Genomic DNA, 20,004 nt, shown 5'->3' on the forward strand with positions numbered 1-20,004 from the left:
CACACACACACACACACAGACACACATGCACACCCCTTGCACTCAGCCCCAAGCCCGACCTTGAGCCCAAGTCCTAGTCCAAACTTCTTCTGTTCTGCCCTGTTAACCCCTTCCCTTCCATCTCAGAGTTGGGGATTGCTTTGCGAAGTTTGACAGCCTATTTCGTGGCCCTCTGTGATCCCTCTTCTGGGCAAGGGGGATGTCACAGTCTCTCTCCAGAGTGGGATGGGACTTCCAGGGTACCTCAGATCTGATGGCCTGAATGGGAGGATCAAGGTCTTGGAGCAAGACAATCTCAATGCTCTGTGGGCTTGGGACCTGCATCTGGTCCCAAGCATCTGGAAATGTGCACTTACCTTTCTTCATTACCCAGGCTTGGATGACCTTGTAGGAGTTCAAGGGATAGGTCAAGGGGGTCAGAGGGCTAGATCCTTCTGTCACTTCCTTTAAATTATTAACTATTTATTACATCCGGAACCTGTGAGATTCAGCTCTCCCAACCAGACCCTGGGATGGGTGAGAGAATAGGGGGATGTCCCTCCCATCCCCACTCTGCCCAGCTCTCATCACTGTCAGACCCACCAGAGCTGAGGGCGGAGGGACCGGGGGCTGGGGCAGCCTGGGTCCCCATCCCCCTCTCTGTGCCTCGGTCTCCTCCCTTCCGTGGTGGGCGGGGGGAAGCTCCATTCTTAACCTACCTCGTTTTGGGGAGGGGTGGGACGGGGACCAGAGTGCTGTAAGGTGCTGTGGGATCTGCGGATGAAGCGGTGGGAGCCGGGGAAGGTTCCCCCGGCCCCCACCTCCCAGCACCGCCTCTCCCAGGTCTCCCGGTCCTGCTCCCTGCTGATACCCACCTCTGATCCATGATTCCTCTTCATCACCCCCAAATCAGGGGTGCGTGGAGGGCTGACCCTGGGAGCCAGGAAGACCTCAGACCCTGGAGCCCCCAGGCCCAATTTCCCAGCTGCCTGCCCCTCAGATTGGATGCTTGGCCCCCAGATTTGGGGGAGGCACCCTGACATTTATCTTCCTGATCTCGATTCCAAGCCAGTCTGTGACCTCAATATTGTTATCAGTGCAGGCTGCAGTGGTGGGGGAGGATGGGGGCCAAAGACCCAGCCTTGTCATTGGGGAGGGGGCATGAAATATTCGCTCCAAGAAACGTCTGTGACAAAGTCTCAGCCTGTGTCCTTTATTTGCATTGATACACCCCATCCATTACCTTCCTGAACACCAAGCCAGTCTCCTACCCAATTCATCCTTTCTCCACCTCCTTTAGTCCCAGGCAGGCCCTCCGGCTGAGTTGCACACATTCAGTCACTCAGGTACATTTACTGTACACCCATTATATGCCAGGCCCTGTCCTAGGCACTGAGGATGAAGCAGTGAACAGAACAGACAAAACCCCTTTCCCACGAGAAACTTCTGAACTTTATCGTGGAGGAGACAGTAAATGACATGTTCGAAATGATGTGTACTATACAGAAGAATAAAGTGGAGAGGGGGGTACAGTCATTTTTAGCCAGGGTGGTCAGGGATGCCTCACTGAGGAGCTGACATCTGGACAAAGCCTCGAAGGTGAGGGAGTCCTGCGGACATCTGCAGGGACATTTTAGGTAAAGGGGAACTGTTCCCTGCAAAGCCCTGGGGGAGGAGCATGTCTGGTAAGTCTGAGGGACATCGGGGAGTGAGTTTCTGGCGGGGGAGGAAGCAAGGAGGAAGATACTTCAGGGATGAGGGCAGACCTGTGCGGGTCCTTGCAAGCCATCGCATGGACTTTGGTGTTCACCCTGAGTGTGATGGAGATACAGGAAGGCTCCAAGCATGGGAGGGATGTGACCTGACTCAGGTGTTTACACGTTCCCCCTGGCCGCCTGCGGGGAAGACACTGGGAGTGAGTGGGAGGGAGATGGAGAGGCGGCTGCTGTGATGGCCCAGGGGGAGACCGGCACCAAGATCTGCGTGAGAACAGTGGAGGCAGGGAGAAGTGGGCAAGATAACGGATCTATTTTGAAGACAGAATCCACCAACTTAAAGAGTTTACAAAAAAAAAAAAGGAAAGGAATCAAGGCTGTGATTCCAAGGTTCCAACTTGAGCAATCTTTAATGTCTTGTTAAAGTCAACAAATGGTCCCAAGTACCCAGCCTTGGGGTAGGCAGGAGCATGCAGGATTAGGTCATGATTTTAACAACAGCAACAAAAACAGAAGCGGTCCTAACAGCAGTACTAGGTTAAGTGATTAAAAGCAAGGACTTCAGGATCAGGTCTGAGTTTGAGTCCTGGCACCACCACACATACTCTCGGCGGTATCCTCTCTGAACCTCATGTTTCTCCTCCCTAAAATGGATCTGAGATGCTTTAGTAGCACACACAAAATATTCAATATATGTTGTTACTGAGTACCCCGGGATGTCTACTAAACATGTACGTACAGGACTCATTCTCACGACTAGTTTTATCCTTGTACAGCTAGGAAGCAATTTGGCAGGGAGACACAGGTGGTGAGTGGTGGACTCAAACCCAAATCCTAACCCAGGGTGCAATCTCTTAACCACGACGGGATATTGCACCTGCTCCCTTTCCAAGGCCTAGGGAGCCAGAGGGGTGAGGGCCCAACTCCCGCATTGCGATCGATGAGAAGGAGGGCCTCGCTCTGTTGGGGGTGCGTGTGTGAGGGGGTGAGCCGGGCTTCCTGAGTCCCTGACAGAATTCCAACCCTCAGTTGGAATGGTGGAAACAAGTTTCTGCATTTGGAGCGGAGCTGGGAGGACAACACTTGGTCTAGGGTGCTTCAAGAGCAGAGGGCATCTGAGGGAGGATGAGAAAAAGGAAACCGAAGTTTCTAAGCTGCAGCAATAGCGACACCCGCTGGCCTGTCGCGACAGCTGGGATCCTGAACGCACGCGCGGGATTCACAGAGCTGGGGGGATTCCACGGTCCTGACTGAGTCACCCGAAGGGCGGCGCTCTAGGTCTCCGCGCCGGCAGGTCTAGGGGCGGGTCCTACTGCCTCCTGCACCAATCGGAACGCCGAAGGCCCTTAGGGGCCGATTGGACGGAGCCGCAGCGGGGCGCCGGGCGCGCACGCCGCTCCTGGGGCGGGGCCTCCCTCCGGCCGGCAGGGGGCGCGCGCCTGGAGAACAGGCAAGCTTTCATGGAGGGGGCGGAGGCGGAAGCGCGGGAGTGGGTCGCTGTGGCCCGGGACCTGCAAGCCTTAGGGTAAGGGGAACCGGGTGGGGGGAGGTGGTGGCTAGGGGCACAGGAAGGGACAGGTTTGCCCTCAGAAATTCCTACTGACCTCTCCAGCCCCCTCCCGCTGCCTCGGCCCCGCCACAGGTATGAGGGTTTCTCGGGGGCGACGTCGCTGGGCACCTCGTGTCCAGACTTCAGGGCGCTGTGCGCGCGGCTGGCGGCGGAGCTGGCCACTCTGGGCGCCCTGGAGCGGGAGCGGGAGGAGAGCGCGGAGGTGCTGAGGGCCGGCGACGGTACGTGTGGAGCGGGCGGCCCGGAGGGGTGGGGCCGCGGAGGTCGCCGCCGCGCCCTGACGTGTCTCGCCTCCTGCAGGCCCCGGCGCAGAGGAGGAATTCCTGCGACAGTTGGCCGACCTGCTGCGGGAGTTGCATTGCCCGGACCGCGCGCTCTGCGGCGGAGACTGCGCGGCCGCGCTGCGGGAGCGCGGCGCGTGCCTGCGCCTGCTGCGTGAGCCGGGGGCTGGCCCAGGATGCGGAAGTGGGCGAGGCTACAGCCTCTAGAGGGGCGGGCTCAGCACCTTGGGGTGGAGCCAGGGTTCCCCTAAGGGGGCGCAGTCAGAATTGAGGCGGAACCGGAGGGTTGGAGGTGGTGGGGTTAGAATTTTGACGAGAAAGTCCTGATGTTTGAGTGGGTTGGGTTTGCTGTTGCGGGCCAGGTGTTTCCGATGTGGGCCGGGTTCGAAGTGCGAGCGGGGGACAGGGTCTCGAAGTGGGTGGAGCTTATCCTGGAGGTAGAGCCGGGGTTCTAGGTGGGCGGAACTAGAAGGCGCGAAGCAGATGGAACTTTCTGACCCCGGTGGGTCGGTGGGTCGGGTGGCAGCCCTCCTTGATTGCACCGCTCCTTTTTCCTTCTTTTAGGCTTTCTCTGTTCAGAACTCCAGGCTGCCCGCCTCCTCCGTCTGTACCCGCGGCTGGATTCCAGCCCCGCACCGCCCTGTGGGGAAGGGGCAGAGGAGGGAGATGACGTGGTTCAGGAACTGGTCCTTACCTTCCAAGCTCTGGGGCTGCCCAGACCTACGCCTGGGACCGCTGCCAGCCGGCTGCTGTGGGAGTTGCATGACAAGGTAGAGAGCTGGAGTCCCTTCCGCACCGGGGCCACCCCACTTTCCTTGTGGTAGGGGAGTCCTTTCTCCAAAAGCGGTTCTGGCAGGAGTGCCCCAGCCACGGGGATATTTTTCTAGAGCAGTGACCACCATTCTTGATTCCGACGCCTGGGTCTTCAGGACCATGGGGAACTGGAATCCACGGAAAGTACATCTGGTTTCTGCCTAGTCAACCTCAGACTCCTCCTTCTGCCGTCAGATCTCTGAGCTGCTGCCTTCCCTGCCCCCAGGATTCCTGCAGCCCCTCCTCAGCAACCCGCTGGACGCACCCAGATGGGTAAGACTGTGTGTGGCTGTATGCCAACAGCGTCCTCACCCAGAGATGAGAGTCAGGGGGACCCCTGGCATGACTGAGGCCTTTTTCCCAGGAGGCATTGGAGTCTCTGTGCCAAAGGCTGAGAGATCAGTACTGCTGTCGCCGCTGCCTTCTCCTCAAGCGCCTGGACCTCACAACATCTGCCTTCCACTGGAGCGATCGGGCAGAGGTGTGGGCATAGAGGACCTTGGCAGGAGCAGGGAGGACCAGTTTGGGGGCTACGAGTACTGGGAGGAGGAACGAAGGCCAGGAATATTTCCTTATACCAGGTTTTTAGATTCTTGTAAGGTTTGGGGCTCTAGAATGGCAGGGCCTCCAGGGCATTCTAAAATCTAGAGGCCAAGGACATTCTAGAATTCCCAGCTTTGAGCTGGGAGTGTCTTCGGAACTATACATAGCACTTGTTTAGAGATGTGGGGGGTGAGACCCTAAGTGGAGAAAGAGATGCTTCCAAGATGGCAGATGCCACCTGGGGAGGGCTCTTGGGCACCTTTTCCATGCCTCCGTCCCCAGGCCCAAGGAGAAGCCATGAAGGTAGTGCTGATCCCAATTCGAGAGGCTCTGAGCCCAGAATCAGATGTCTCCATCGCACATGTCCTGGCTGCCCGAGCGGACCTGTCTCGTCTTGTCCCAGCCACCAGCAAGGCTGCCCGCCGAGGGACCTGCTGTGCCATCAACAAGGTGGGCACCTGGGAGTCGGGAAGGGCCCCAGCATCCTTGGCCTTCACACTTGGCTCTCTGGTCTCCGTGTTCATTTTTCTTCCCTGAACCTCAAATCTGATCAACTCTCAGGTGCTTATGGGCAACGTGCCAGACCGAGGGGGCCGTCCAAATGAGCTGGAGGCTCCCATGCCCAGCTGGCAGAGCAGAAGAGAGGACGGAGGTGGGCGGAAGGCAGGCCGCCAGAGCTGGGGTCACAAGAAGAAGAAGAAGTAAAGGGGAACTGGTGGTCAAGTGGGGGGGATCCTCTCTGCCAATCCTCGCGGAGTCATTTTGAGAGTTTATCTTGGCATCTGGCTCCCAGGCCCCACATCCTCTGTTCCTAAGGTCCCAGATGTCTTTCCCCCATCCACCACTCAACAGCAAGGACCACGTTCTCTAGAAAATAAATTTAATTTATGACAGCTGTAGGACCTGTCTCTGTGGGGTCAGGCCAGGGGTGCTCAGGTTTGAGAAGGGGTAGGGGTGTCTTATGTCCACTGGGTTTCAACAGGCCCCTGTTGCTCTGACCCTCATAGTCCTTTGCTCTTTAGCAACACATCTTTCCCTTCCTGTGGGCATAGGGAAGGAGACATGCCGGCATTGGACAAACAGTTCTCAGGTGCCCACCATGTGCCAGCCCCGTTCTAGGCACCAGGAATACAGTAGCGAAAAGTATAGATTATAAAAACCCCCGCTGTCCTGGAGCTGACATTTCTGGTGACGAGGAGCAGACATTCAACAAGATAAATAGATAAAAAAGTATTGTTTGTCAGATGGGTAAAGGACTTTGGGGAAAAAACAAAGCAGGAAAACAGAAGCAGGACTGGGGGTGGATTGCAACTTCGAGTATGGTCAGAGGGGCCTCACTGAGAAGGTGACATTTGAGCTAAGTCCCAAAGAGGGAGCCATGGAGGCCTCTGGAAGAGCACTCCAGGCAGAGGGAACTGCCAGTGCAAAGGCCCTGAGGTAGGAGTATTTTTGGCACGTTCAGGGACCATAGGGTTCAGTATAGCTGAAGCAGGATGAGTAAGGGGGTGGGTGGTGGTAGGTAAGGTCAGAGAGGTGACAAATAGATTGTGGGAGGTGGGCCACAGTGAGGACTCTGGCTTTCCCCGAGTGAGACCGAGGCGTGGAAGGGCTCTGAGCAGAGGAGGGACTCAGGTGTTCACAGGCTCCCTGTTCCATCTCTACTCCAGCCTTCTCTCCTGTCTCTGGAGCCCCAGAGTTAGGAACTCTGCCCAGCCTATCCCCTCCCATCCTGACCCATGCTGTCAGTGTAGCATACTGGTAAGGAGCTTCCGTTTTAGAGGCAGACAGAAGACCAGGGTTTGAGTCCTGCCTCCAACACTTAGGAGCTCTGCCACCTTAGAGAGCAGCTTAACCTCCCTGGGCCTCGGTTTCCTTATCTGTGAAATGGAGATGTAAGGACTCGGTGAGATGACACTTAGGTCTAAACATATCCACCATGAAACCACACAGATGCTAAGTGCAGGAAAACAGAATACAGGTTGTAGGCACTCTGATGCACAAGAAGAAACTTTCGGAGTAAGAAATGACAAACTCTTCGCTGAAGGCAGTGTGGATGCGAAGGAGGTGACGCCTTTGGGGGTCCTGCTGGAGGCCGAAGAATAGGACTTGGGACTGACTGTGGGGGAGGTGAGAGAGGTCAGACCAAGCAGGGTCTAGGAATTCAGCGTGGAGGGCTGGGTGGGCAGGGCCGTCGTTCGAGGGGCACCTGGAAGGAGGAAGACATTGGGTGATGTGGGGAGTGTTTGGTGTCTAGGAGAAACTGTGAGGGGCGGAGCCTCACCCAGACTTCTGTTTAGTGGATGGATGAACATCCCCAGGGATGTTCTGGCTTTTTTTTTTTTTTTTTTTTTAAACTCAATCTGAAGGTCTGTACCTTTGAAGAGTAAAATTTATTCCACTGACATAAATTATAGCTCCTGGTGAATTTGGCCTTATCTTTGTCCTTTTCTTTTTTCTCCTCAAAATTCTTTTTTTTTCTTTTTTTTAAATGTTTATTTATTTTGGAGACAGAGACAGAACATGAGCGGAGAGGGGCAGAGAGAGAGAGGGAGACACAGAATCCGAAGCAGACTCCAGGCTCTAAGCTGTTAGCACAGAGCCTGACGTGGGACTCGAACTCACAAGCTGTGAGATCGCGACCCTGAGCTGAAGTCGGATGCTTAACTGACTGAGCCACCCAGGTGCCCCCTCAGAATTCTTCTTCTGTTCTACTAGTGGCTAGTCCCTCTTCCCACCCCACCAGACTGAAATTTTTATTTTTCCCTCAACATTAGAAATTAATCAGTATCTATACTCTCCTACCCAAGCAGTTGAGGACTCTTTCACCTTTTTGCTTTGCTATGCTTTTCCAGATCTGCCTTGGTTCCCCCAAGCAAATGGCCTGGTCTCCCCTGTATCCAGCTGGCGGTAGGGGGGCAGTCCCTCCTCACCGTCTGTGGTTCCCAGGAAGGGTGCGGGGGCTCTGTCTGAGTCCAAGCATGGCGAAGATGGTGCCCCGTCTCCGGCTCCAGGGATAGTGTGTAGGAGAGATTGTCCTCTGTGCCTGTTTGTGGGGTGATGGGCGTGGGTGGCGTGGTTACGACGGGAAGGGCCTTGTGACCTTGAAGTTAATCCCCATCCACCAGGCCCCCTTCCCGGGACTGCCACACCCTGGGTCTTACCACAGCTGGCGTGGGGAGCTGGTGTGGGTGGGCCAGGGGCTCCAGGGGGGCTCACATCGCCCTTGGCCCCTGGCCTTTTCTTACACTCCACCTTCACACGGTCTCTGCAGTGTTTGTGGCAACACAGCCCACAGTCTGAGGCAAGGTCAGCAGTTAGCGGCCAGAGGCCCAGCCTGGGCCCCCCAGCCACCCAGCCTGTAGGTGCTGGATCCCCTCCCCACCACTGATGCCTCACTCACCCCGACAGCGGTAGCCTTGCTTGGTGACGCCCCAGAGCTGGTAAGAGAAAGCAGAATTGGTTACCTAGGCGAGGGGAGAGGGCTGTGGATGGGGGTGGGGTTGGTCTCTGGAAGCATGGAGACCATGTGGTTTGGGAAATTTTCCAGGCCAGGGGCTTAAGGGGGGATCTGGTGATTAAAGGGATTTGGAGGTTACTGCAAGTCTGGGGAGTCATCTAGGATATTAGAATTAAGTAAAATCTGGAATGAATGAAATGTACATTCTATGGGCAGGGATTGGGTTTCCTGTTGCCTGCTTGAGCTCCCCCTCCCCAGCCCGCAAGTCTAGAACTGCCTGACACACAGGAGGTACTCACTAAATATTTAGTGAATGAAAAATAGGTTTGGAAAAGTAATCCAAGGTATGTGAATTCGTTTTCGTTTGGAGATTGAGAGATCTGTCCATTATCCAGAATTTGAGGATACCTTCAATTTGAAAGTTATCCAGGGTTTGAATTCATCTGGATCCTAAAGACTTGGAAATTGATTCTGTTTGGAGATAATCTACAGTTTTAGATACCCATGGTTTGGCAGTGATCCAGGATGGAGATCATCTGGGATTTGGGCATTATCCAGACTTTGGGTATATCCAGTGTTTAGGGTTTACACGGGATGTGGGGATTATTCGAGCCTGGGGGCTTTTCTGGAACTTGGGGATCATCTGGGACTTGGGGACTGTGAGCCCTCCAGGGCAGGGCTGGCCTTTTGAGTCCAGGCCGTAAGGAGTTAGGACTTGGGACTCTTCAGGGGGGATGGGCACTAGGGGTGATGATAGAGGGGCAGGGTGCTCACGAAGCCACTGCAGCTGTCACAGAAGGTGGGCTTGCGGAAGGTGACTTCATGGAAGGTGTGCAGGAAGGCCAGGCCCAGCTTGGAGCAGATGGCGCTGGCCCGGAGCAGGTACGCCGTCAGCTCTTCTCGGGTGAAGGAGCCATTCCTAGGGGCACAGACCACCTCAGCATGACCGTCCCCCTTTCTCCCAGACTCAGGAGTCCCGGCAACCCCAGCATCCTCATCTTTGGGGGACCCAGAGGTCGGGAGTGCTTACCCCGGGCGGGGCGGTGGGTGAAGCCCATGGCAGGCGAAGGGGAAGTTGCCTGAGAATCGCTCAAAGTCCTCCTGAGAGATGGTTCCTCGGCCTTCAGGGTCATAATTCTTGAACACAGACTTCAGGGGAGCATGGGGAGGGCAGAGTAAGGCCAAATCATGATCCTTAGTCTTAGATCTCGTCCTCTGCGTCGGGACTGTACAGATACCTTCCCTCCCGGCCCCTCCTCACCTCCACCAGCTGCTCCACGTGCTGACCCAGGGTGACCCTGTCAGGCTTGGGTGTCACGCCAGGGGCCCACTCCACCACCAGGGGCGCTTTGAAGGGGGAGGGTGGCTGGGGCAGGGACAGAGGGGTACAGTTAGTCAGTGCATGGGCTGGGGCCGGGGCCAGGGGTCAGGGGTCAGTTCTCACCAGACTCTTGGGGCAGCGGGGCTCCCGGGCGTAAGAAAGCTCATAGATCTCGTCCTCCGTGTAGAAGAGATCCAGGGAAAGCTGCGGGTGGGCAGGGCATTACAGATCCTCCTCTCCAGCCTCTGCCCTCGGCCTGCACCCTGCCCGGATCCCCACTCTCATCCTCCTCCCAAGCCCCTCTTCTCTGGGGACTCCTAGGGTCCTCTCTCCCACCCAGCCACCATTCAGTCTCCACACCCCTGTTCCCTAGTCCAGAAATGCCACCTTCTCACTGAGGCCTTTTTTGGTCCTTTTTAAAATTGTAAACCCCTGTCACTTTCCTTGCTGGTTCCTACTTTGGCCTTCTCTATGGCACTTATCCTCTGAAAGACCATATGATTTACTCACTTACTTTGTTTTATTGGCTGTCTCTCCACTACTGGGAAGTCAGCCCCACAAGAACAGCAGGAGGTTTTTGTTGTTGTTGTTGCTCTTTTCGTTTTGTTTTGTTTTGTTTTTTCTGACGTGCTCACTGCTGTGAGTCTAAGTGCCTAAAGTAGTGTCTGGCTCACAGCAGGTGCTCAATAAATATTTGGGCTTGATAGCCTTCTAGAATCAATAAAGCATAGGGCCTTGGGCCCCACTCATCTCAGGGCAAGGCCAGCTTCACAGGCAGGCCCCATACTTTGAAGGGCCCCCATTTCATTTAATGCCCTGCTGTCATCGTCTTGAAATTCTTAAGAATTTTGAACAAGGAGCCCCACATTTTCATTTTGCGCCGGCCCTGCAAATTATGTAGCTGGTGGTCCTGTCTTAGGTCTGCAAATCAGTCTTAGACCTCATGGCCTTCAGAATCCCAGTCTCAATTTGTAGCTCCTTGGCAAGGAGGGGGGGAGGATATATATGTTGTTATTTATGTTATATAAATAGAACGTAGCTAGAATCGCACACCCTCAATCTCAGGATGTAGTATGGTGGTTAACACGTTAACACACGGGTTCTGAGGCTGAGCTGCTTGGGTTCAAATGCAGGTTTTACTGCTGTGGGACAGTAGGCAAGTGACTTCACCTTGTGGACCTCAGTTTCCCAATCTGCAGAATGGGCGCCACAAGGGTGCAGACGCTGTCGCGCCCAGGACTGTAAACCCCTGCACCCTCCAGGTGCAGTCTAGGGGCGCCCAGCCTGGGCAGGGGTGGGGCGGGGCGGCTCACCGTGAGCAGATGCAGCAGGTCCTCATTGGCACTGCAGGGGGGGTGCTGCCTCTGGAGGGCTGCCAGCTCCTGCAGCCGCAGGTAGAGGTTGTTGAGTTTGGGGAGGTGCAGGCGACCGTCTGGCAACCTGTCGGGCTGTGCCTCATGCAGGGACACCAGGTCTTTGAGGTGCACGCCCAGTACTGGCAGCCGGAAGCCCGTGCAGTCAGCCCAGGTGCGGCGGTAACGGGCGTAGTTGTTGTGGGCAGCGAGGAGCTCAGACAGTTCTAGCAGGGCCTGTGGGGGAGGGGCGTATCGGGGGGGGGGGGATGTTATGGGGGAGGCCATTTCTGCTCCCTTAGCCACCCGCGTGAGTTCCGGACTCCCAGGGGTCCAATGGCATTTTGGACAGCTCCCCGAGCCCCCTCCTGTCCCCCATTGGCCTCAGCAACCTCCTCCCCCAAACTGCTTTTCCTTTTGGGTCCCCATTTCAGAAAGCTCCGTATCCCCCATTCCCCAGGCTAGTGATTTTTTTCCAAAACCAAAATCTGATCGTGCGTGCTGTCGTCATTACCAAACCTTCCCAACTCCCCATTGCCATCTGGATAAAGCCCAGACACCTTAGTTCAGCTCGCAGGTCTCAGCAGGATCCCCCACCCTGGGCATCTCCAGTCTAATTTCCTGCCAGATCCTGACTTCAGCCATACACTGGACTCATGAGTACCTCACTCTCCCCGTGCACTTCCCAGGACACGCCTAACCCATGCTCCTCCCATGGGTGGCCTAAATTTGGTGTCCTTAGGGGCATCATTTCACTCCCCGCCTGGACTGCAAGTTCTCTGCTACCATCTCTCTTACGTGTCTCCCTCCAGTCCTGCTCAGGACCGGAAACACGGAGTAGAGAGGGGTCAGCATGATGCATGCATGGTTGAGGAGGGAGGAAGGCAGGCAGAGGACAGAGTCTGGGGGTCTGTCGGATTTGGAGGAGCAAGGTCTCCAGGTGGCTCCAGGGCCCCTAGGTGGATGGAGGGGATTGGGAGAAAGTGCGGGGTGGTTCAGGATAATTGACCGCTGGAACCCTGGGAGAAGAGTGGGGTTCACCTTGGTGCTGTCAGGGCTCAGATGAGCATGGGAGTCCTTGAGTCTGGAGATGGCACTGTGACACAGGCCCCCCGTGACCGCCATCAGTGTGTTGAAATTCTGTAGCTGGTGGAGCCTCTAGGAAGGAAGGGTGATGCTGAGATGGTGGGTATCACATGGAGGATAGGCAAAATGGGGTTTCACGTGACAGCATCCAGGTTGAGCTGGGGTGTCAGGCGTGTGTGGGTATGGACCAGTGTGGGCATCAGGTTAGATGTGTCAGGCAGGGGTGGGCCGCAAGCAGGTATATGGGCATTAATGGGGCGGGGTGGGGGGTCGAGCAGGTGATAGACTGATGTGAGTTCAGAGAACAGTGTGGCGGGAGGGGGGTAGTCAGGTGAGTGTGAGGAGTTGGACAGGTTTGGGGACTAGACAGGTGTGGGGGATTCAGACAGATGTCAGGGTGCTGGGCACCTGGGGGTCAGACAGGGAGACAAGACGGCCTGGGCTCTGGGCAGGAGTTAGGAACCGGGCAGAGGTGAATGGGGCCAGAGTGAAATGGAAGGGTCAGAAGGACATGAGAGACAAGTGTGGGGTCAGCCGGGCAACAGGGGCAACTGTCTCATCCTCCTCTTTTTCAAGTTTGCAGGGCAGAGGTCGCTGTGAGGAGGGGGGGCGGGGGGGAGAGCCAGGGAGGAGTGGAAGACACTCAGCCGGAGGAGGCCAGGGGCAGACACTAGAACCTCCAGGTCTTAGGGGCCAGACAGGCGGTCAGGCAGACAGGCGAAGCAGCGCGTTGGAAGACGCGAGAGGAAGGGCGTGGTCTGCGAGGAAGTACGCAAAGGGGCGTGGCCACGGTGGGGGCAGGAGGCTTCCCTTTTCTCCAGAAAGGAGAGAAGGTATCTATTTAGGGAAGGGGAAGAGAGGGGTTGTGACACAGTGGGGCTGGGCCAAGGACATACCTGACGTGATGGGGAGGGAAGTATGCAGCCGAAGGGACGGCTGGGGCCTAGAGACCGAGGTGAGGGTGACGCAAACGTGGGGGCATGGAAGAGACGCTTTCACTGCCCCGTAGGCAGAATATTCGGGCATGGGGCTTGGGCAAGGGGGGGAGCATCGTCAACAGCTACGTCTAGGACCAAGGAAGGGAGTGCCGGGGCGGGTTCGACGTGGCGCTATCCAGGCCAGGAAAGAAGCGCACAGTCCGGGTTTCGAACCTCGGGACTGGGGCCTCGGGGGCGGAGTCAGGGTGGGCGTGATGCGAGGGGGCGGGGCCAGGATGTGGATGACGTCACCACTCGCGCGGGTCAGCTGTGGCCGAGGGCAGGGCAGCAGGAATGCGAGGGGGGTTGGGGGGTGGGGTCTGAGAACTGCGGGTGGCGGTTCCCTCAGTCCGTGGGGGCGGGCCTCACCTGTGCCACGTGGATGAACTTGTCCAGCACCTGCGCGCGCTGTGCCGGCCCGGGACGGCTCAGCACCATGACCTGCACCCAGCGGGACACGCTGTTGCTGAGGCCTACGGATCCCTCCAGGGCCGGGCAGCCCCGCACGGAGCCCTGCAAAACGTAGCCCCGCAGATCCTGGGGCTGGGGGTGAGGTGGGCATCAGGGTGGGCAGGGGTGCCGCGGCCTTGCCCTCACACGCCCATCCCCCTAGCAGTCGTGACCTCTGAGGCCCTAGTCTGGCTGTCACATGTCCTTGACATCACCGTGGCCCTCTCCCTCTGAAGAGAAATATTTAAATAAAGTCAGGCACTGTTCTCAGTCCTTTGTTATATTAACTAATTTAATCCTCACATCAACTCTACGAAGTGAATATCGTGACTATATTATTCACATTTTAGAGATGAGACTGTCGAGGCACAGAGAAGATAACTTGCCCAGGGTCACACAGGCGAGAGTCCGGGTGGGAACCCAGTCTATTGCCCCTACCTGTATACCTGCCTGGTATGCAGTCAGCAAAAGGAAGAATGGCAAAGAGACACAAAAGCGATTTCTATTTGTTCTGCTCAAGGGGTCAACATTCCATGCCCACATGTACTGCACATGTGTGTGTGTGAACAATCAGGATATTTCCAGATGAAGGAACTGGTGGTGACCTTCCCTTGAAGTGGCGATGGCAATAGCTAATACTTACACACACACACACACACACACACACACACACACGCACTTATATATACCATAAGTATACTTATATAGAGGTTGAAGCATATGAAATGATCATTTGGGTAGGTAAAACATGGCAAAATACTATAATTTCAAATGGTTCTACCAGATAGCATTCAGTCTGGACCGGGCACTGATCCTACGAGGCAGGAACTGTGAAATCCCCCCTTTTTATAGATAATGGAACTGAAGCACAGTGAACTTCAATGCCTCCTGAATAAATTAATAATTAACAAAATATTCTGAGCACTTACTTACTACTGTGCCAGGTAGTGTGACAAGCATTTTTAAGCGGACATTTTAATTGAATTCTCCTGACCATCTACTGAGGTATGGGGACCGCCATCTTATAAATGAGACACGTGAGTCCCAGAGAGGCTGAGAAACGAATTCAAAGTTACACAGATAAGGAGGGGCTGCTGGATTTGAACCCAGGGGTTCTGTCCTCAGTCAGCTTAACTCCTTTTACTGAACCTTCTGGCACCCATCTTGAGAGTCTGAGATCCCTGCTCAAAGCCCATGCCCGGGGCCCTCTGACTCTTGGAGGCTCCCCAACTCCTAGCCCTTCCCAGCTCGGGGAGGGCGTCCTCACCGTGATAGCCTGGAAGGAGCGAAACTCCAGGTAAGTGAGATGCTGAGCCAGCTCCTCCGTCTCCAGGTGGTCGAAGAGCAAGGACACTTTGCGCTTTTTGCCGAGGCCTGGGCTGCTCAGAGGGGGCGGGGGGCCAGGGCCCCCGGGGCTCAGGCTGGGGGCAAAGAGGGGCAGGGTACTGGATGGGTGCGGGGTGGAGGATGTGAGGGTGAGGAGAGAGGCGGCCGAACGGGGGTGGGGAGGGCTGACTCACAGGGTGGAGGAGTCTCCCAGGCTCCTCTGGGCAGAGTTGCCCTCCTGCTCCACAGTGGCCCAGAAGCGCCCGATAACCTCTTCTAGCTGAGGCTCTTGATGCACTGTCTCCGGGTGTTGGGTCAGCCAGTACCTGCGGGTGGTTTAGAGACAGGGGTGGGGATGGGCAAGGTCTCTAAAGGAGGTCTCTTGGGCTGAGGAATCTCGGGCCAGGGGTCTCTGGAAGGTCAGGGTTTGGAGAGGCCCCAGCCTAGGGCTGTCTCTAGAAGTGGGACAGGGGGCCTCTTAACACAGGCTGGGGGATCAGTGGAAGATAAGTTGGGGGGATCTCTTGGAGGTGGAATTGCTAGGAAGCAGGATAGTGGAGGGGTCTCCGGAACTAAGCCGGGGGCCTCTGAGGAGTGAAATTTGGGGAGAACAAGGTGAGGGGGTCTTAAAAGCTAGGCCGGGGTATGTGAGAGGTGGGGGTTTGGGGCATCAGAGCTAGAGGTCTCTGGGCATCAGGTGGGAGAGGGTCTCTAAGAGGTGAGGGTTCTAAGGGGCAAAACTGGGAGGGTCTTAGGAACCAAAGCGGGGCTGTCTCAGAAGCGGTATTTGGGGGAGCAGGGCTTGGATCTGTGGGGGATTGGGCTGGAGAATCCCCGGGAGGTGTTTTTTGGGGGAAGGAGGCCGGTGGGGACCCCGGGTCACGGGAGTAGCGTTCTTGACCCCACCCTACCTGACCAGGTGGCAGATCTGCAGCCGCCTCAGCTCCTGTGTGTCCCCTGTGGCTTCCTGGTACTTGAGTTCCAGTCAAGGCTCTGCCAACCTGCCTGCTCACCCTGCCCCCATCTTCCAGACCCGCCCGTCTCTGCCCTCCGCCCTCCACCCGCTGCTCGTGGCCCTGGGAGGATATAAGGTCAGCAGGCGGGCAGCGAGGTGGGCGGAAGGCAGCACCCAGCTGTGCGTGGCCAGCACCATGTTGAGAACGTGGTCCCCACGGCGCAGGCTGCCAGCTGAGTCTGGGGGCGGGAGGAGGGGACTCTGTGTCAGAATGGCTCCTGGACCAAAGACTGCAGAGTCTCCACAGCCAGTTGGACTAGCTGGTTCCGACTCCGGCTCTACCGGTGACTCCCTGCATGAACTAGGGCAAGCCACTTAGCCTCCTTAGGGTGTCTCAGTTTGCTGGTCTGCGCTGTGCGTAGACCAGCACAGTACCTGGCAAGTCATGGTGTGGATGGAAATAGCATCAGACCTCCTCCTCCTCCACATCTCGGGAAAAAGAAACGCACGTGTTTCTCTCATCCCTAATGTAGTGCTTGAGATTCACTCCGCACACCCTTGCTCCCATTTTATACCCCCGCCCCCCCAAACTGAGGCCTACAGAGAGGTGGGTACTTTACCACCTGAGGGCCAGGGAGGCTGGCCAGGGAAGGGGACACTCACCGAAGGACTGAATACATTTCTCCAGCAGCTCATCTTCGCTGCAGCCGCCCTCATTCAGCATGCCCAGAGCCATGGAAGCCATGACCTTGCTGATTTCCCGGGGGCTGGGGCACGTCTTGTGGCGTCGGGCCTGTCGGGGCCGGCCCCGCCCCCCTGTCTTTGCTGGGCATTCCTGGTGGGACTTCCTGTGGGCACACCCCCCAGGGAATCATGGGAACCCCTTCCTTTGGGCCGACCCTCAGAATTCTTCTTGACCCCCAAGCCCCGAGGCATTATGGGAGAAGCTTCCCAAAGGCAAAGCCCCAGACGAAGCCTCCTGACCTACCATGGACTCATGGGAGAAAACCCCTGCAGTATTCCAGATAATGGGAGCCCTCTCTTACAGGTAAACTCAAAGGATTACTCCTGCCCCCCTCAGGGAATCGGGAGAAAAGACTCTCAAGACCACCCTGAACCCCCAGGAAATCATGGGAGAAGACCCCCAGGATTACTACAGACCCTACAGGGAATCATAAGAACTCCTTCCTCCAGGCATTGGCTCCAATTCCCCTTAACTATACAGTCCCAAGGCATTTTGGAGAGACTTCCTGTTGGCCGACCCCTGGGACGACTCTTGACCTCCCAGAGAATCATGGGAAAAGACCCCCCCAGAATCATTCCTGTTCTCCCCAGGTTCTGCCTTCAGGGAGACTCTTCCCAATTGCCCTTTGCTCTAAAGCACGGCCCGCTCCCTCCCCCAGCCCTCAGGAAAGCAGCAGACCCTGAGATCCCATCTGTCATCCCTCTCCCAGCTGGAGCCCCCACTGAGGTGACACACCCCACCCCAAGACAGTACTTTTGTGGGACCTGAGTCTTAGCCACCAGCCCGGGTCCCTGGATTCGGAGAGAAGATACAGGGGCAAAGTGGCCTCACCAGGGCTCTTCAGAGCTGGGCAGGGTCCCTGGGGCTGAGGCAGCTTCAAGGAAAGTTTAAAAATAACCCTCGCTCTGCCTTGTGCCTCCCTGAGGCTCGTGTTCCAGTTGGGGAAAGAGGGTAATGGAGAGTCAGGGGTGGTGGAGGAAGGAGGCAGCAGAATTCAGGGTGGCACAGCCTTGGCTCTCACAAAATGGGATTAGAGACACTTATGTTGGCTGTGTGACTTTGTGCTGGTCACTTCATTTCTCTGGGCTTCAGTTTCCCCATATGAAAAAGGAGAGTAGTCCTGAGACCTTCCCAAGGAATTTATTATGAACATTCAATGCCTTGCTCTTCAGAAGTGCTAAATAAAGGACTTAGTTCACTCAGGCTGTTAAGTGGCCAGAGATGGGAAAGTTGAACTTGAGATAGAGAGAAAGTGATGGGGCAAACCAGAAGCCAGGCCTGGGGCGTGGGGTGAAATCAGAGACTCTCGTAACGAAGGCACTGCTGTGTCCCAGGGGCATCATAAGGGTTCAGGGAATCAGTATTGACTGTGGTTAGCTGGTATCGACTGAGTTCTGAATACTTTTTATTTTTTATTTTTTTCTTTTTCTTTTTCTTTTTCTTTTGGGGGTGCCTGGGTGGCTCAGCCGGTTAAGTGTCCGACTTGGGCTCAGGTCATGATCTCACGGGTCAGTGAGTTCGAGCCCCATGTCGGGCTCTGTGCTGACAGCTCAGAGCCCGGAGCCTGCTTCAGATTCTGTGTCTCCTTCTCTGCCCCTCCCCCGCTCACGCTCTGTGAGTGCTCTCTGTCTCTCTCACACACACACAATTTTTTTAATGATTTTTTTATTTTTAAGTAATATCTATACCCAACATGAGGCGTGAATTCGCAATCCCGATATCAAGAGTCACATGATCCACCGACTGTGTCAGCCAGGCGCCCAGCAATGTGTTTTACAATACCTCCAGGGGGTTCTGATGCACACTTGGGCTTGAGAACCACTAGTCAGACTGTCTCACTGAGGACTTCTGGGAGGAAGACACCAGGGCACAGAGCAGTTAAGTGACTTACATAAGGTCACACAGCCAGAAAATGAGGTAGCCAGGTCTCCACCAGTAAACTGCTGGCTATTATAGGGAGGGGACCCCTTTACCCATCAGAGCCATGCCAGAGGAGGCCGGAGGAGCTACCCAGGCTAGGGACCCAGCCACCATCATGCCTGTGAGGACAGGAGAGCAAGCTTGCCCAGGTGACAGGAAGCCCATTCCAGAAGCTGCTAGGCCCTTACCTGTGGACCGGCTGCTCTCTGGAGTGTCTGGAGCAGCCAGGAGTGGTTTAAGAAGCAGGGGAGCCGCCATGCCCTGCGTCACACTCCCCTCCCCCGGGGCAGGGCCCTGAGGGAGCCTGGAGTTTCCAGTCCAGGGGCAGGGGGTAGCGAGGGAGCGACTGTGATGGGGAGCGAGGAGGACCCAAGGGAGGACAGAGACAGCCAATCTAGGGAGCAGGGATGAGTGGGGGCGGGGTAGCAGAGGATACAGAGCAGCTCAAACTCCGGAGACAGCGAGGACAAGACCCAGGGGCTCATACAAACAGTCCTGGCCCAGCCAGCGGCTCTGGACTCCCTGCAGCATCTTTCGCCTGGTGCCCCCTGCCCCTGCTCCTGTCGCTGAAGGAGCCCAACACCCTACCAGCCGCCTTAGTACTCCCCGGCCTTCCCACGCAGCCCGAGGCGCGCTGAGGGTGCTCCCAGTCTTCCTGGGGAGGGTCCTCTCACCTCTTGCTGTCTTTCCTGTTCATGCTTCCTGGTGGGGGGAGGGGGTCTTGCCAAAGTCTGGCTCAGTTCTTCCTCCTCCCCAGTGCTCCAGCTTCTTAGCCCCTTGGGAGCTGGGGCCTCCTCTGGTGCTTGGGAAGGAAAGAGGAACTTCCCCTCCCCACCCAGCCCCAGGCCAGGGGGAAGGAAGAGGCTGGGGAGAGACCAAAGGTCCCCCCTCCCCCCACACGGGGATCCCTTCAGGCTGAGGTTTCCGGTGCTGCCAGCCCCCACCCCCAGGCGCCCAGCGGGCTCTCTATCTCCCCCATCTTTTCTGTCTCGAGACCCGAGATTCTCTGTTCCCTCACTGGTCTGTTCTGTCGCTGTCGTACTTCAATGAGAACAGTTCTTTTGTTTTTTTCTTTAAGTACGCCCAATATGACACATTTATGCGAAAACACGTACTCAGAAGTCGGTATTTCTACAAGGACATGTTCACGTATGTAATACACAAAGGTGTGAGTGGAAAGTCACAAGACACGGTACTTCGTATATTTCTTATGTTTCTTTTATTCCTGATTTTAGTTTTAATGAGACCATTTGTGTCCCAGAAAACATTTTTACTTTATTACCTTTATTGTGACAAACCCTGAGGCAGCGCCTACTGTATACCACACAATGTTACAGGGGCTTTAAAAAATCAACTAATTTAATCACGACAGAAACTTAAAGACTGTTATTTTATTGTGAAAAACATTATAGATGGATGTAAACCCTCTGGGGAGCCCCTTCCCCATCTCACTGTCCCTCTTAGGCAGGGGACCCGTAGCACATACTGCTGGGGTACATCTGCTCCGTGAGCTA

General features: G+C 56.0%; 2 protein-coding genes across 11 annotated transcripts; one reads left to right on the forward strand and one right to left on the reverse strand.

Annotated features, from left to right (window-relative positions):
* Positions 1-2,072: 2,072 nt before the first annotated feature.
* Positions 2,073-19,353, reverse strand: RASGRP4 (RAS guanyl releasing protein 4). Of its 8 annotated transcripts, XM_027044979.2 has the most exons (17): positions 19,165-19,337; positions 16,489-16,673; positions 15,959-16,064; positions 15,782-15,844; positions 15,065-15,196; positions 14,812-14,965; positions 13,464-13,637; positions 12,073-12,189; positions 10,993-11,268; positions 9,803-9,883; positions 9,620-9,724; positions 9,389-9,507; positions 9,133-9,277; positions 8,302-8,338; positions 8,063-8,197; positions 7,832-7,944; positions 2,073-7,107 (listed from the first exon to the last, which is right to left on the reverse strand). In XM_027044979.2, the coding sequence occupies exons 1-17, from the start codon at positions 19,185-19,187 to the stop codon at positions 7,063-7,065; spliced, it is 2,010 nt and encodes a 669-aa protein (XP_026900780.1). In that variant the 5' UTR covers positions 19,188-19,337; the 3' UTR covers positions 2,073-7,062. The 8 variants fall into 8 exon arrangements, with proteins under 8 accessions (XP_026900780.1, XP_053065960.1, XP_026900779.1 ...); XM_053209985.1 differs by having other exon boundaries at positions 7,832-8,197; positions 19,165-19,346; XM_027044978.2 differs by lacking the exon at positions 2,073-7,107 and having other exon boundaries at positions 7,114-7,944; positions 14,812-14,923; positions 19,165-19,346.
* FAM98C (family with sequence similarity 98 member C) lies at positions 3,090-5,794 on the forward strand. Of its 3 annotated transcripts, none has more exons than XM_027044980.2 (8): positions 3,090-3,219; positions 3,337-3,485; positions 3,565-3,729; positions 4,110-4,315; positions 4,554-4,631; positions 4,723-4,839; positions 5,184-5,351; positions 5,463-5,794. In XM_027044980.2, the coding sequence occupies exons 1-8, from the start codon at positions 3,155-3,157 to the stop codon at positions 5,604-5,606; spliced, it is 1,092 nt and encodes a 363-aa protein (XP_026900781.1). In that variant the 5' UTR covers positions 3,090-3,154; the 3' UTR covers positions 5,607-5,794. The 3 variants fall into 3 exon arrangements, with proteins under 3 accessions (XP_026900781.1, XP_026900782.1, XP_026900783.1); XM_027044981.2 differs by having other exon boundaries at positions 3,565-3,699; XM_027044982.2 differs by lacking the exon at positions 4,723-4,839.
* Positions 19,354-20,004: the final 651 nt, after the last annotated feature.

Source organism: Acinonyx jubatus, chromosome E2 (assembly GCF_027475565.1).
Source record: "Acinonyx jubatus isolate Ajub_Pintada_27869175 chromosome E2, VMU_Ajub_asm_v1.0, whole genome shotgun sequence".
NCBI lineage: Eukaryota > Metazoa > Chordata > Mammalia > Carnivora > Felidae > Acinonyx > Acinonyx jubatus.